Source organism: Coniophora puteana (assembly GCF_000271625.1).
Source record: "Coniophora puteana RWD-64-598 SS2 unplaced genomic scaffold CONPUscaffold_1, whole genome shotgun sequence".
NCBI classification, from domain to species: Eukaryota; Fungi; Basidiomycota; class Agaricomycetes; order Boletales; family Coniophoraceae; genus Coniophora; species Coniophora puteana.
In genome coordinates, this window is record NW_006913053.1 from 1,082,825 (window position 1) to 1,097,469 (window position 14,645).

A 14,645-nucleotide genomic window follows, 5' to 3' on the forward strand; every position below is an offset into this window, starting at 1 on the left:
GGAGGTGACTGTCAGTGCTTGAGGCAGACAAGCACCGCAATTGATTCAAAGCAAGAATAGGAAATCACGCAGCTGGCGAAACTTTGCCCACCACCCACACCCGCTCTCACCTCCCACCCACCACCACTTTTTATCATGTCGCGGCAGGACAAGGCGACGACGGACAGGCATGCAAAGATTCTTAGGGAGCTCGTCAAGCGGCCAGACAACAAGGTCTGCGCGGACTGCAAGAAGAACGGTGCGTCTACTTGATCCCTTGGTTTACTTTTAGTTAACACTGGTCTGCAGATCCTAGATGGGCGTCATGGAACCTGTGAGTCTAAAGCATAATTTCTTCTCTACAAAGCTAACCGTATGTCAGAGGAGTCTTTCTGTGCATCCGCTGCTCGGGCGTCCATCGCAGCATGGGCACGCACATCAGCCGTGTCAAGTCGGTCGACCTCGACATCTGGACTCCTGAGCAAATGGAGGTCGGTCTCCCCAGCGCCTCTGAACGCACAGCGCACCCTCTCATATGTATTCCCGCTATCCTATAGTCGATCCAAAAGTGGGGCAACAGACGGGCCAACCTCTACTGGGAAGCCCACCTCAAATCAGGCCACATCCCCCCTGATCAGTGAGCACTCCTCCCCACAATCCCAGTTTTTTAAAAGTAACATCTCGCTCGCTTCGCAGCAAGATGGACTCGTTCATCCGCTCCAAGTACGAATCCCGCCGCTGGGCCATGGACGCCCCACTCCCCGCCGACCCCTCCACGCTCGACGGCGCAGACCCCGCACCCGCTCCGCCCTCGCAGCCCGCCTCCCCGCCCCCACGCACGAGCAGCGGCAGCCGCTCGCACGGCGGGAGCATCTCCGCGCGGAGGCCCGCGTCACCCGCGACGCAGACGCAGCCCGTGACGACGCGCCAGCCGGGCTCGCGCCAGCTCCTGTCTGCCGCCGTCGCCGGGCGCGCGCAGGCACAGGCACAAGCGCAGGCTGCTGCTGCGCCCGCACCCGCTCTCGTCTCGACGGACACCCAGCCCCAGCCCCAGCCTCAAGCGGCGGCCGCGCCAGCGCAGGACGACTTCTTCACGCTCGACTTCCACGCGCCGCCCGCAGCGCAAAAGCCCGCGTCGCCGCCGCCGTCGAAGAACGTTAAACAGGACATCATGTCGCTCTTCTCCTCCGCTCCACCCGCTGCTGCCTCTCCTACAACTTCTGCGCCTGCACCTCAGGCCCAGTTCGGCGGCGGCGGCAGCGGCTTTGGAGCCGGGGCAAACGATGGGTTCGGCGATTTCTCTTCGGGATCGTGGGGCGCATTCGGCGGCGGCGCGGGCGGCGGAGGGGGCGGCGGCGCGGGCGGCGGAGGGGGCGGAGGAGGACAGACGGCGGCGCCACAGACGACGACGAGCATGATGGGCAACAACGGCGTCGGCGCGTGGGGCACGTCGTCGGGGTGGACCGCGCCGCCCGCGGCACAGCCGGTGCAGGGCAGCAACGTGTGGGCGCAGCCGCAGGCGAACAATACCAATGTCATGAACACGAACGATATCTGGGGCGCACCCGCGGCGGGTTCTGCGTCGCACAACGGCGGGTTCGGGTCGACGGGCGTGGCGCCCGCGCCGAAGAAGGACGATGTGTTTGGGGATCTGTGGGGCGATTTCAAGTAGTCGGCGTGCCGTCCATGGACTCAGGCTTTTTCACGACTTTAGTTTCTCGAGCGCGCGATCGGTGGAAAGGGTTTGATATCAGTTCCTCCGTAGATGTATGGTACAGATAGTGTCCTTGGATTTAGTAGGTGTATACACTTAATTCACTTCCTCCTCCTCCTCAACCTACGGCGCCGCGAGATCCTGCAGTACCAAATCAAAGCAACCATGAGCTTCGCCCGACGCACACAAGTGAGCGGGGCAAAATTTAAAAACACGCACCTTGCTGATGAGATCACGCGCGATGGGATGAAACTGCTCCTTGTGCCTATCGAACACCTCCCTCGCGAGCGCGGGGTCCACCGCCTTCGCGCGCCGAAAGATGGGCCGGCAGAACTTCATGCGCCCGACGAGCACGCCGTTCTCCTTGCCGACGATCCAGTCGAGCGCGTGCCGCGCGGTCTGCTGCGCGTATGCGCTCGGCTGCTGCGTCTGCGCCGTTGAGGAAGCGCCGAGCAGGGCGACTTGGTAGAAGACGAGGCGGTTCTCGGCGTTGAGCGTCGTGGAGAGGCCGTATAGCTCGCCGAGGTGCTTGGTGTGTGTGTCTGGGAGGGGGTCCTTCGTGAGGAGGTACTCCAGGAAAGCGGCTAGAAGATGGGTGAGTACGTCAATTGATCATATCGGAAGTCGTATCCAGGAGAGCGGCGCTTACTCCTCTGCGTCGACGTCAGCGTATCAATGTCCGCCGTCTTGAAGTCGAGCTTCTCGATGTCCAAGCTGCGCGACTGATCCCACCTGTCGCCGAGCGCCTTCGCCTCGAGAAGAAGCGTCTCGTCGTACTGCATCTGCACGGGGAAGAGCTGCGTCTCTTTCGAGTTCGAGTTCTTGTTGTAGTCCGCGATCTCGCCCTTGAGCCAGCCCTGCACCACGCAAGATACCACACGGTTAACGGCGACTATCTGGTCTTGAGCTAGAGCTCACCTTCCAATCGATGCTGTCCAGCTTCTTGGTCATCTCCGCACCACCGTTCTTGGACCAGTACCCATAAAGGTGTGCCTGCCACTCCTCGGTGGTGATGCTCTTCCCGGTGTACGTCTTGACGTAGTCCCTAACATACGGCTCAAACGCCTCCGGTCCGCCCAAAACACCCTCTGTCCCAATTTCCACACCGTCACCCCATCCACCCAGTCAACCATACAGCACGTGTGCTCACCAAGATGCAGAATCAAGTTCGACCCCTTCTCGTACGGGACCTGGCCGTACGCGTCGTCGGGGTTCTCGCCCTTCTCGTACAGAATCTGGAGCTGCTGGTACCGTGTATTGCCCCGCTTCGCGTACAGATCACAGTCCTCCTTGAGGCCCTTGAGGCCGCCCTTGAACGCGAAGCCGCGGTAGGCCTCGGAGCCGTGCAGCTTGAGCTGCAGGGTGCGCTCCATGTACGTCGTCCAGCCTTCGTTGAGCCAGAAGTGCTCGGCGTGCGCGTGGCTGTACGATGGAAATCAGCTCCGTAGTTCTCAGGTGATGATCAGGAAGAGCTCGGTACTGACGTGATGCCGTTACCGAACCAGGAGTGTGTTAGTTCGTGGACAATGACGTCGACGAGGCTTCTGTCCCCGGTCAGGAGAGCTAGATGTCGTTAGCAAAGGATGAATTAGTCCAGGGGCAAGTGAGCCATACTTGGAGTCGCAAAAGTCAGACACGGGTTTTCCTGGACACTAATCAGTAAACCCAGAGGTGACTGATGTGTGAACTCACCATTCCTCCGTAGGGGAACGACGGCGGCATGACGAGGATATCGTACACCTTGAACCGGTACTCGCCCACGATCTCCTCTTCCTTTGCCAAGAACCGAGGAGTGTCCTCGCTGAACTCCCAGTGTGCCCGCTCGAGGAGCTCGGGCTCGGCCCAGACGCCGGTCTTCCAGGTCTTGCCCTCTGGCACGTTAAATGCGCGGTAGTGAAAGTTGCCTGACGCGATTGCGATGAGATATGAGGGGATGGGCACTGGCTGAGGATATCTGCTTCAGCACAATTCGGGCCGTCAGTGGGCGGTGGGGAGGGAGCGTACCTGGCTGTAGGTATAAGTCACCATGTCTTTGCCGATTTCCTTTCCGTCGTGCGGAGGTCCTTCTGAGGGAGGCGACTGCCGGATGGCAGACATGAGCACGGGGAGGACACTGGCGATCTTGGCTTCGTAGGTCTAGAGTCGTCTGCACGTCAGCGGCTACGACCTTGGGTCTATTCGGGAGAAGATCGACTCACCAACTTGACCGAAGGCGAATCTTGTACGGGAGCTAGGTATCGTGCGTATATAGGCTGACATTGGCTGAACAGGGCCATCTTCCCGCTCGATGTTTGCCTGTGCCATGTCAGCAGCTGAAACTCAAAACTGAGGATGCCTACGCACGCTTCGTCTAGCCATTGAAGAGCCATGCAGTCCGGATGGGTCTTGTACGCGACGGTGACTTCGACGGTCTCTCCAGTTTTAAGCGCTGATGGGAGAGGAACGGAGAGAGCGCGTCCCATTACAGGATGCTCAGTGCCCAGGGTGAACTGCACGGTGTCAACAGTAGTCTTTGGGAGGAGACGGAGCTGGGACGCACTTGGGCAGGCACCTGGTGCTTGTCCACCAGCACGGCAGCACTGGCGATCTCGAGGTTGGCTGCATCAAGTCTGAAATGCCCGGTCAGGGCGCACAGAGAAATAAGAGGGATCGCTACTGCTTACACGACCTCCTTGACACCGTCCTTCTTTGCCTCTAGTGTATGCGTGACTGATCCGTGGAGAACCCGCTGGTGCCAGTCGATGTTCCAGACGATGGAGAGGTGGGTAGTTGCGATGTCGCGGTAGTTGGACTGAGTGCACATGTCACCAGTATCTGGGTTGGATTGAGTGGAGCCCATTTTGTCGGTTGCGTGTTAAGACGAGAAAGTGGTCGTTGGTGAAGGAGACGCGTGTTTTATGGCTCAGTGGATGGTTTATGGCGGAGGCAGTATGGTACGCGGGGTCAAGATAAGATCGCGTCCATCTGTTCATAGGTCCGCTCGGCTCGTGCCGAGCATCCACGCCTCTTGCCTTGAACTGCTACTGTCGTGAGTGAGATCGTCGTAGGTCATGCTCACGATAGTAGCAGCTAGAGGTTGCAAGGTTAAAACAGTGTCGTCACACTAACAGAAAGAGGAGACTCTGTTGGCCAGAACTTAGACTGGAACTGTGACGCGTTCTAGTAGCATTGAGTCGGTAGGTAGGTAGTTCCTATGGCACGCAACAATGTCACCCTGCAGAAACCCTCCTCGGAAGACCAACAATGGCCATCAGACGATCGACGGACTCGTCGATCTCCCCGTTCACGTCCAAAGACCTGACGACCAGCTTCGTCGACGAGTCGACATCTGACTCTTCCGGCTCGATCAGGCGGTGTGTGTCCACCAGCTTCTGCAGCGTCGACGGGTCCGTGAGCTTCGTCTTGCCCGAGTGGACACGCCCGTGACTCTGGACGCGCTGCATCAGGCGCGTCTGCTCGCAGTACGCGGTGATCCAGTAAAGTGGCACCCCGGTCCCGCGCACCAGGCCGAGGTGCTCCTGGAAGAAGGCGGCGTCCCTGGCGTCGTCGGCGGCCAGGCACGCCGTCATGAGGACGATGTGGCCCTCTTCTACAAGCCTTCTGATGCACGGGAAGACCACCTCTCGGATCCTCCGCCGGAGCATGTGGTGGTCCTCGCTTCGGTCGGGGTAGAGCGCTGCCGCGGGGTCGATTAGGAGGTGGTTGTGTAGTAGGAGCGGAGATGTGTCGTCGGCGGGCAGGAGCGCTTTGAGCTGCTCGAGGATGGTACACTTACCCGTGCCGGGGAACCCGTTGAGGACAATGTCCATGCCGCCAGGGGTTCGTTGGATTGGCCTGGTCTTGATAATACAACAGCTAGGCGAGACCGCGGGGAAATAGGCTTTCTGGAGGGTGGCCAGTTGCTGCAGGAGCCGCTGCATCATGGATAAGACTAGGTTAGGTGTTTCTTGGACGCGGAGTGGAGGAGAGTTGAGGCTTTGTGTAAGCGCAGAGGAGGAGCAGAGAGTGGATTCAAATTAGTGCAGACCATGATTAAATAGCCCCTATCTTTACACCGCGTATCGTGAGGCGCGTCACGGACACATGCCTTTCTCGTCTTTCCATCACCTACATTCCCTAACACAAACCCAGGCAGCTCAAGCAATATGGACGAATCAGATACCCTCGTTGCGCGTAGACCGAAGAGGAGCACGGCAGGTAACAGGTATGTCCGAGAGAGAGAGTTTATGCGTATGGGAATGAAACTCAGAAAAGGGCAGGATGGAGGTCGCGCTTGCCGAGCTTGAGCTCGAGGATGTGAAGGAGGTTGAAGAGGACAATGACTTTGTCATCGCAAGGGGTTCGTCCTCAAACGGCTGATACTGAGAACATGCATTTCTCACGGGCTCGTGGGCAGATGAGGAAGACGAGTTCGAGTCCGACTTCGAAAGCACGGACGAGGAGGCGGCTGCTCAGGAGGACGTCGAGGCCGGTGAGCAAGCTGCGAAAGAGGAGGAAAGGGTAGTTCGAAGGGAAAGTCAATTATATCTGTCGCTGATTCGCATATGCTGACGCGCTGATGCCCCTGCACCTATAGTCTGCTCGCACCAGGCTAGAGAAAGCTACGGCTGCAGCGCACGCGCGACAGAAAGTGACATTCCAGCCAGATACGTCCGTCTCGTCCTCGAAACCCACCGCATCGAAGCCAAAGCGACGTGTCTCGCTTGGAGTAACTACCAATGCTGAAACGGGGGAGACCGTTGAAGGCGCAAAGCGGTCCAGCAAGCGGCGGTACACGGTCGCGAACACGTCCGCGACTGCGACACGGGTACGCGATGCAAAGGAGAAGAAGGTGTGCTGGCCCGTTTTCTTCCCTTGGTATTATGCGTCTGGTGCTGACCATATCTGCGCTAAGGCGACGGTCCCGAAGAAAGCCAAGATCGTCAGTCGCATGCCTACGCAGGACGAGCTCATCGCGCGCGCACTCGACACAGAGGAGGGCAATATCGTCGAGCATCGCGATTATCTTCGTCTCGAGGAGGAAAAGCGCGCAAAGGCGCGCGTCGTCCGTCCTTCTATCTCGGGCCCGGTGCTTAGATGGATCAGCAAGAGAGAGGAGACGACGGTGATTGAGCAGCCTCCTCCACCGCCACCGCCGCCGGCAGCATCTGGATCAGCGTATGGGCAGCAGCGGCAGCAGTGGAACTTTGTGTGTGGTCCGTCGGCGGGGTCGGGAACGACGCCGTATACGGCTGGATTCCAGATGTATGCGCCGGCGGTTTCGCCAACGTCGACAACTGGTGCTCAACGCCACCATGAAGCCCGAAATCATGCGGCTACAGAGCCGACGCATTCATCTCAGCTTCAAGGTGGAGCATCATCGTCGGCCTATCCTTCACACCCTCGCAGCGAGACGAACGACGCAGGCATAGCTTCGGCGCAGCCGCCTCAATCTCAAGACGGAGTTGATAGTGCATCCGTGTCTTTGTACCCGAGCCATTCTCCCTCTCATCAGCACATATCTGCAACGTCCGCCCACCAGCCACCGCAGCCACCACAATCTGCGCACCCTGTACAACCGGCGCCGATCGAGCGCAAAGAAGACGTGTGCAAGAATTACATCATCCACGAGCTGAGCCAGATATCCTCGGCGAAGGCGCCGCCGTGGAAAGACACGATGGCAGCTATGTTCGGGGACCACGTCAGGTGGGAGGATCTCCGCGTGTTCTCGTCCAGCAAGCAGCGGCCCACAGGTGCGTCTCCTTTCCCTCCTGCCCTTTCCCTCCGCCCTATGACTGCTTCCCCCTGATCTCGAGCGCTGACATGCATGACATTGGACATTGGACATTGCTGTGATCTATCATGGTATTCAAACACGCAATGGTAATAAACGGCAATGCGACGATGTACGCAGCGCGCCCGCAGCAGCTGTGCGCGCTCACGGGTCTCCCGGCGCCGTACCTCGACCCGCGCACGGGCGTGCCGTTCGCGAACAGCGCGGCGTACAGGACGCTCGGCGCGGTTGTTGGGCACGAGTATGTGTGGAGCGATGCGCTGGGGTGTTATGTGTCGCGCGCGAGGGAGCGCGAGGGGTTCGAGTTCGAGCCGGCGCGTGTGCAGGGGGGTGCTGGTGCTGGTTCTGGGAGGAGCGGGGTGAGTGGGGGTGGGCGGGGGACGGGGAAGCGGGGGCGGGAGGAGTAGTGTGGGGTTTCGGGGGGGGGGCGCGGTAGGGGGTAGGGGTGAGTGGCTCTTTACGAAGGCTGGCGATGTGCTGGTTTGGTTTACATTGGTTCCGCCCTTGATTCACCATAGGAAACTTTACGATTCTGGCGCATCGAACCTGACATCTTGCGCTCTTGAAGTCTAATGGATGCGTAGAAGATGACATCAATGACGATTGAGGTGCCAATGTTGCCCGAGCCCCAGTTACCAAGGACCCGGATGACGAGCATGTCTACTTCATGCGCAATCTTGGTCCACACCATCTGGCTTACTGCCTGCGCGCGTGCGCACATGATGGAGGAGCAACACTTGTCAGTCGACTTTGCGCCGGTGGGTTTATCGCGGAAAGCGACGACTTGTTTGAAGGCACATACCACATAAGCTACGACGACCCTCGTATCTGATCCAAAAACGCCGGCGTGTAGTCAATACTTCTGATGTGCTTAGGGTGCCAGCGGCCGGGCCTCGATCTGAGCACTCTCGCCACCGTTGCGTTCCCCACCGCAACTCCAGGCCCCAGCGCAACGCAAGCGCGCCGAGCCCCGCTTTTTGAAATTCACACCATCACGACGCAGAACGTCAAGCGTCAAAGGTGGTAAGAATGCGGATAAGTATTACGTGCATTGGATAACGGTAAAAATATGCATCGGGGCGGTATGTACAGGGTGTGGGTGGTTTTAAACGGAGCAGTTGCAGGTATGATATTGGCTGTATGCGTGATGGGGTTGTGTGTGTATGTGTGGAGAATAATGTTATGGGTACAGTACATGCGAGCGTGATGCGAGAAGAGGGTCCATCGATTTTCGAAACAGAGTTCAAATGAGACAGGGAGAAAGGGGCGTAAAAGGTGAGAATGCAGGGGTATGATGATGCCCCGTGCAACGGGGCAGCGTGTGCGCGGACATAATGTTTTGCACATTATGGAGCGGGGCGCACGACGACGCTCAGCAACGCTGGGTGCGGCGGCGGGGAGCGGGGGCGCCGGCGCCAGAACGGGAAGGGGAGGCGTGGCGCCAGCGTCTTTTCATGGCGTACTGTAACGGGAACAAGGGCAGGGGTGAGTTGTGGCGGTCATGGACAGCGCAGATGAAACTCGGGCGTACCTTGGGACCCTCGGGCTGGCCGACGGTGTCGTTGGCGTAGAGAGTCTCGTACGCGCAGTCTTCGTCCTCGACGTCCTGGAGCTTGCGCTTAGGCGCGAGTCGGACGCGCAGGGCGGCGGGCTCCTCCGGGGAGACGTCCATCTGGGCGGATCGTGTCAGTACGGGAGCGCGGGCGAGGGGTAGGGTGCTGGGTGCTTACAGGTTCGGGCGTCAGTGCTTCCTCTGACGAGCTCGAGGTTGCTGTAGGGGAGCGACGACCTTGTCAGCGGGATGCTTCACGCGGGGTTACGGGGAAGCAGCGACTTACAAAGGTCCGACGCCTCGGAGTCGTACTGGGTGTCGTCGATCATAGGCAGGTCCATCGTGCCGAGGAGCGGTGCACCGGGCACGGGCAGCGCGTCGTCGCAGCGGACGAGCGACATGGGCGGGATGCGGATGGTGAGGCGGGTCTGAGCCTGGCTCTGGCTCTGGCTCTGGCTCGCGGTATGCTGGGACTGCTGTGGCTGGTACAGAGAGCTGTGATGGTGGTGCGGAGGATAGCTGGACTCGGGTGGCGAAACGATGATATAGGGGATATCGCCGCATCGGGTCGCGCTCGGGCCGCCCTGAGCGTGCTGCTGCTGTTGCCAGTCCACAGCATCGGACGGCTGGCAGCTGGCGCCCGCAGGATGGGCGTGGGCATAGCTCTGCAGGGTGTGGGTATGGGTCGCCATGTGGATCAGCGGTGGCGCGACGGCGATGCTTCTCATGAGCTCTTCCTCAGAGTAGGGGTATACGAGGTCGAGGACGGGGCTGGGGGTCGCGAGCTGGGGCATGGGGCGCGCGGCGATGTATTTCTGCTCGAGAGTGTATGCTTTGCTGAGGCTGATGCGCAGGCCGATCCAGTAGGCGAGGCGCTGGGCGTGGAACGTGGGGCGGGCGGAGAGGCGGACGGTGTAGGCGCTGTAGTAGGTCTTCGCGTTCGCCTGGCGGATGGTGGACACGAGGAGAGCGAATTTGGCGCGGGAAAGCATGGCTGGCTGGTGTTTTATGGTATGAAATGAACGTGATTGTGTTGTGTTTCGAATCTATCGAAGGAGGGGTATGATCGTGAAACGAGCGTCAAGAAGATTAGGGGCTGTTGGAATGATAAGGAGAGTATAGGACCAGTCCTGCACGGATATAAACCACACGGCCTGCGTGGTAGGGGAACACCTGGACGTAGAAATGGAAGAGAAATAAAGAAGGGGGGGTGTTAGTGATGCATGGACGCTCGATGGACGTCTAAATACCCGCCTCGACGCCTCGAGCGCTAGAACCTGTCTGGCTCTAATTACTCGAAACACTGACAAAGGAGTGTCGAGCTAGCCGGAAGACAAAAGGGGCGCCCCTTAATATAGTCATCGTTATTGTGAACGACAAGTTCGGGACGACGGAGTGCTGGGCGCCATCAGCAACGGTGAGGTGCCGTCTCGCGCTGTCAGAGAAAACAAAGGCGCGAGGGAGGGGACACCTACGTGCGCCTACAGTCTGTCACCCGGGCCGTCGCTCCTAACAAGGCGGTAACAAGGCAGCCCATCTTATTGCTCCCGAGCTCCCGCGCTTAACGGGCCTCATGAGCTTGAAGCCCCTCTTTTACGTCTGCCGTCGCTGTCCAAATCATCGAAAAATGCCTCTTACAGCCCAAAAGATAGGTGAGTGACCCCTGCGCTCCTCCTAGCATCAGCATGGCTGACGACGGGACTCATTCAATGTGCAATCTCCCCCGCCGCTTAGGATCGCTCTTGTTCTGCCCAAATTGCGGTACATTGCTCGATACGCCCAACGGCAACACACCAGTCGTAGTTTGCGAACAATGCAAGCACGAGGAACCCGCTTCATGTGAGACACGAGACACTAACGATCGGCGACTCTTGCTCTTGTATGAAGACTGATATAGATTACATCTAGCATTTCACGATATCGAGATTGTCACTCGCTCTCATCCGGACGCGTTCCCGTCCGCTCTCAGGCAGAAGCGCAAAACGCAGACGAAGCTTCACGAAGGCAAGGTGCTGCCAAAGGTAAAAACTCTCGCTCCCCGGATCATTCGCGTGTCTGAGATCATGTTCACTCAAAAAATGCGTCTGTGGTCAGGTGGCCGAGAAATGTCCAGCGTGTGAATATCCCGAGGCGTTCTACGAGGAGAAACAGGTGAGCACAGACATGAGGAGTGTGCAAGGGCAGTCCGGTGATAGGATATCATAGATGCGAAGCGCAGACGAAGGGTCGACAATCCTCTATACGGTAAGTCTGGTTGATAATGAGTGTATGTTGCGGGCCGGTTCTCACACGAGCGCAGTGCGTGTCGTGCAAGCACGGATGGCGTGTCAACAACTAGGCGGAGGAAGCATGATGGAATCGGGCTTGCGCGACGCGCTCCTATACCCGACGATTCTCACAAAAATCCAGGTCTACTGGAACTTGCATTACACGTTTACACCGACGCTGCAGAAGAGGGCGACGACGCCAAAACCACCGAGGGCGCTGGCGAGGGCTGCGACGACGGTCTCATGGACGGGGATGGTCGTTTTGGGGAGGCTGAGCAGGAGGATGTCAGACGTATGATACACGTTGTCGCAATGCAGCATACGCACGTGGAGAAGTAGAATGCGAGTGCAAAGGTCGAGGCGAGGAGAGTGAACGCGATGTAAGGGAGTGCAGAGGCGGCCACGTAGGGAGAGAAGGGGGGCAGTGACCTGTGCAGCGCCTGCGGAGCACGTCAGCTTGTGTGAGCGCAGAGAGAGAGGGAGAGGAGCACGGACCTGGATTGTGTCGTAGTTGTCCATGGTGCTGGTGAAGGAGACGTGTCGGTAACAGTACGGGTCTGGGTGGGAGCTCGTGTTTGCAGTCGGGTGGCGTATCGTGCGGCGGCTGTCCAGGGGTCTGCCAATGGCGGGTGACAGTGAGGCTGACGTATTTTGGCTGCACAAACACATGTCATCAAACCCATATCAACTCAGCCTTGCCCGCGCATTTTGCTTCTTCTTCGTCTTGACTACCACCACCCAGTACACCACTTTCAAATAGTGCGTTCGAGCAGGCCCCACCGCCCGCCTTTACCTCACCACATCCCTGACCTTACTGACCGCTTCTTCGATCTCACTCGCCCAGATGTCCGCAGCCGACCAAGTTAAGCAGCACCCCGCCTTCCAGCAGGCGTCCGCAAAGGCGAACTACTATGTCTCCCAGTTCGACAAGGAGGTCTGACTTGCTCCTGACGTCATATCTTAACTTCAGTGCTCAATTTTGCGTTCACAGCTCACAAAATATCCCGCGTTAGCCCAGTTGGAGCAGCGCACGCAGGTGCCCAAGACGTGGCTCGTTGGCGGCTCTGTCGCCCTCCTCTTCATCTTCCATCTCTTCAACTCGCTCGCTGCTCCTGTCTCCAACTTTGTTGGCTGGGGCCTCCCGGCTTATCTCTCGTTCAGGGCCCTCGAGTCCCCCGGACATGCGGACGACATTCAATGGCTCACTTACTGGGTCGTGTTCGGCGCGTTCAACTTCACCGAGAGTGTCGCGCTGCGCCCGGTCCTGTACTATTTCCCCTGGTATTTTGCCGCCAAGACCCTCTTCGTCCTCTGGCTCCAGCTGCCTATTACCCGGGTACGTCATTCTCTGCAGGATTCATGGGAGAGGGGGCACTAACGGCGATCGGATGTTTCCAGGGTGCTGAGAAGGCCTACCATGCTGTGCTCAAGCCTGTGCTCGTCAACGCCAACCAGCGTGTTGTCTCTGCTACGCAGCCCGACACCAACGTCACCGCCGAGAACCTCCGCGACCGCGTCGCGACGGCCAACGCTGAGTAAAGGCTCGGCCCGGCTTTCGTCGCCGGCGATGTACAGCTCTCTTTGATACACGTCTTTTTTCACGATGAACTCTCTTATGACCGCATACATAGACACTGCAGTAGTTGAGCATCTACTTTACTACTCGTCTTGAATTTCTCTCTCGCTCTCTCTTTATCTTCCCTGTTTTGTTTCATACGTTAATCCTTGTCGGGTTATCATTATGAATGTCTCAACTCTGTCATGCAAATTTTGTGTCGTGCGATGAGGAATCCGGTCTGTACCGATCTATGTATTGCCGAGCGGAAGCTTTTGCCGCCTGTGGTCTGATAAGAGAGACGTTATCGACACTGGCTATCGCATCATGTCCTACCCGCAGTAACGAGCACGTCATGGTGCATCCAACGCAGGAGTATGTATGATACAGCTCCTGAGACCCGCTATTATGACGTCGAGGCACGAAAGCCTGAGGAGAAGAGATACGCCATACGGAGGGGTCGGGAGAGTTGCGCCCGCCCTGTAAACATGGATGACCTCATCAGGCCTGACCTCGGCAACGGCAACGGCCCACGGTCATTACCCCGCTTGGCAACGCTCCACCGCGTTCAATCGACGACGCGTTCACACACATACACGACTTGCGCACGGTCTGCCCTGGGCATAGGTTTCAAGGGGATACGCAACGCTTGTTTGCGCTTTCATCGGCGGGGCTGACGTACGCGAGGTACTGTATACTACGACTACGACTAGGAACTTGAAGCGACTAGGATGGTTACGAACTCGGAGGACTTTTTGGCGCTGCCGGGGGTTTACAAGGCGTTGTTCTTGTATGTTGAGCCTGGTGCGTCTGTGTCTTGCTCACCGAGACTCTGATGTTCGACTGCGACAAAAGAACCAAATTATTGATGCTGTGGACTGTGCAGCATCGACGATCGCGCCGGCTTTTCTGGCGTGGTTCTTCCCCGGCGCGAGATGGTTCCACCACGAGCTGATCCCGTTCGCGCCGCCGCTGGGGGGCTTGGATGCGCGCACTGTGATGGCGGTGTGGCAGCTTGGGAACTGTGCGTTGGGGTTTCTTTGGTGCGTTTAGTGTGTGGGGCTGATGCAGATGTTTTGTTTCTTGGTGTGGTGATTGGGATTTGGGATGTGGGATACGGGGTGTGGGGTTTGTAGGTTATCTGCTGCTGGGTATGATCTCGTCGCTTGTGTTCCGCGCGGTGAGGGATACGTTGCCGCAGGAGCCGGCGAAGCAGGAGAGGATTTTGGGCGCGAGTATGACGGCGCTTGCTGTTGCTGATGTGGGTGTTTGTTGCTTTGAGATTTGTTTGCGGAGAATGTTGATTGTCAATGGGTTAATTCAGGTTACTCAGTATGATCTTGTTTTTGTTTGCACTGGAAAGTGAGGCGCTGATTGTGTGCTGGGGCTTGTAGCATTGCGGCGTCGTTCATCGGGCTGCCGGCTGAGCTGCGGTATGTGCCCTGGACGTGGAACCCGATGACGCATGGGAATATTAGCTTTGTGGTTGTTCTTGTCAGCATGAGGTACGAGTTCACTTTATGTAGTTTTATCCATGAACTCCGTGCTGATCCGTTTGGGCTGTCTATGATAGGCTGGCGTGGTTCGCGGGCATCGGGAGGACGAGGTATTATTATGGACAAGGGGGCAAGATCAAGAAGAAACGTTGATCGGAGGATAGGATGGGCTTGTTTCGACGCTATGCATCTGAAGGTTACAGGGCTTTTGTACTGATGCTTGTGTTTACCTTGTATTCTGCTGTACGTTTGAGGCGTGACAATGAATTAATCTCTGCAAAGGATACGACCTGAAGCTAAGGCATAGGT

At 58.0% G+C, this 14,645-nt stretch overlaps 7 protein-coding genes across 7 annotated transcripts; 4 read left to right on the forward strand and 3 right to left on the reverse strand.

The window, feature by feature from the left end:
• Positions 1–132: 132 nt before the first annotated feature.
• Positions 133–4,615, reverse strand: CONPUDRAFT_94541 (uncharacterized protein). The gene is made up of 17 exons (XM_007764939.1): positions 4,357–4,615; positions 4,233–4,302; positions 4,037–4,182; positions 3,892–3,988; positions 3,698–3,829; positions 3,386–3,637; positions 3,308–3,338; positions 3,178–3,256; positions 2,844–3,115; positions 2,612–2,781; positions 2,343–2,550; positions 1,913–2,277; positions 676–1,834; positions 537–616; positions 362–470; positions 289–313; positions 133–238 (listed from the first exon to the last, which is right to left on the reverse strand). The coding sequence occupies exons 1-13, from the start codon at positions 4,530–4,532 to the stop codon at positions 1,817–1,819; spliced, it is 2,016 nt and encodes a 671-aa protein (XP_007763129.1). The 5' UTR covers positions 4,533–4,615; the 3' UTR covers positions 133–238; positions 289–313; positions 362–470; positions 537–616; positions 676–1,816.
• Positions 4,616–4,902: 287 nt separating this feature from the next.
• On the reverse strand, positions 4,903–5,613 carry CONPUDRAFT_86262 (uncharacterized protein; the record flags this gene model as incomplete). Its single annotated transcript, XM_007764940.1, has 2 exons — positions 4,903–5,532; positions 5,560–5,613. 2 exons carry the CDS (start codon positions 5,611–5,613, stop codon positions 4,903–4,905), a joined length of 684 nt encoding a protein of 227 aa, XP_007763130.1.
• A 225-nt stretch (positions 5,614–5,838) lies between these two features.
• Positions 5,839–7,873, forward strand: CONPUDRAFT_161045 (uncharacterized protein; the record flags this gene model as incomplete). The annotated part of the gene is made up of 6 exons (XM_007764941.1): positions 5,839–5,897; positions 5,953–6,032; positions 6,090–6,193; positions 6,270–6,524; positions 6,588–7,425; positions 7,587–7,873. 6 exons carry the CDS (start codon positions 5,839–5,841, stop codon positions 7,871–7,873), a joined length of 1,623 nt encoding a protein of 540 aa, XP_007763131.1.
• A 692-nt stretch (positions 7,874–8,565) lies between these two features.
• Positions 8,566–10,037, reverse strand: CONPUDRAFT_140893 (uncharacterized protein). The gene is made up of 4 exons (XM_007764942.1): positions 9,305–10,037; positions 9,197–9,237; positions 8,998–9,138; positions 8,566–8,928 (listed from the first exon to the last, which is right to left on the reverse strand). The coding sequence occupies exons 1-4, from the start codon at positions 10,008–10,010 to the stop codon at positions 8,839–8,841; spliced, it is 978 nt and encodes a 325-aa protein (XP_007763132.1). The 5' UTR covers positions 10,011–10,037; the 3' UTR covers positions 8,566–8,838.
• A 584-nt stretch (positions 10,038–10,621) lies between these two features.
• Positions 10,622–11,746, forward strand: CONPUDRAFT_114388 (DNA-directed RNA polymerase I kDa polypeptide). The gene is made up of 6 exons (XM_007764943.1): positions 10,622–10,670; positions 10,753–10,857; positions 10,927–11,039; positions 11,113–11,169; positions 11,224–11,262; positions 11,318–11,746. The coding sequence occupies exons 1-6, from the start codon at positions 10,646–10,648 to the stop codon at positions 11,354–11,356; spliced, it is 378 nt and encodes a 125-aa protein (XP_007763133.1). The 5' UTR covers positions 10,622–10,645; the 3' UTR covers positions 11,357–11,746.
• Positions 11,747–12,129: 383 nt separating this feature from the next.
• Positions 12,130–12,824, forward strand: CONPUDRAFT_44497 (uncharacterized protein; the record flags this gene model as incomplete). The annotated part of the gene is made up of 3 exons (XM_007764255.1): positions 12,130–12,219; positions 12,277–12,621; positions 12,684–12,824. 3 exons carry the CDS (start codon positions 12,130–12,132, stop codon positions 12,822–12,824), a joined length of 576 nt encoding a protein of 191 aa, XP_007762445.1.
• Positions 12,825–13,421: 597 nt separating this feature from the next.
• CONPUDRAFT_161049 (uncharacterized protein) lies at positions 13,422–14,619 on the forward strand. Its single transcript, XM_007764944.1, has 6 exons — positions 13,422–13,644; positions 13,727–13,864; positions 13,977–14,101; positions 14,165–14,172; positions 14,235–14,345; positions 14,414–14,619. Exons 1-6 carry the CDS (start codon positions 13,572–13,574, stop codon positions 14,487–14,489), a joined length of 531 nt encoding a protein of 176 aa, XP_007763134.1. The 5' UTR covers positions 13,422–13,571; the 3' UTR covers positions 14,490–14,619.
• Positions 14,620–14,645: the final 26 nt, after the last annotated feature.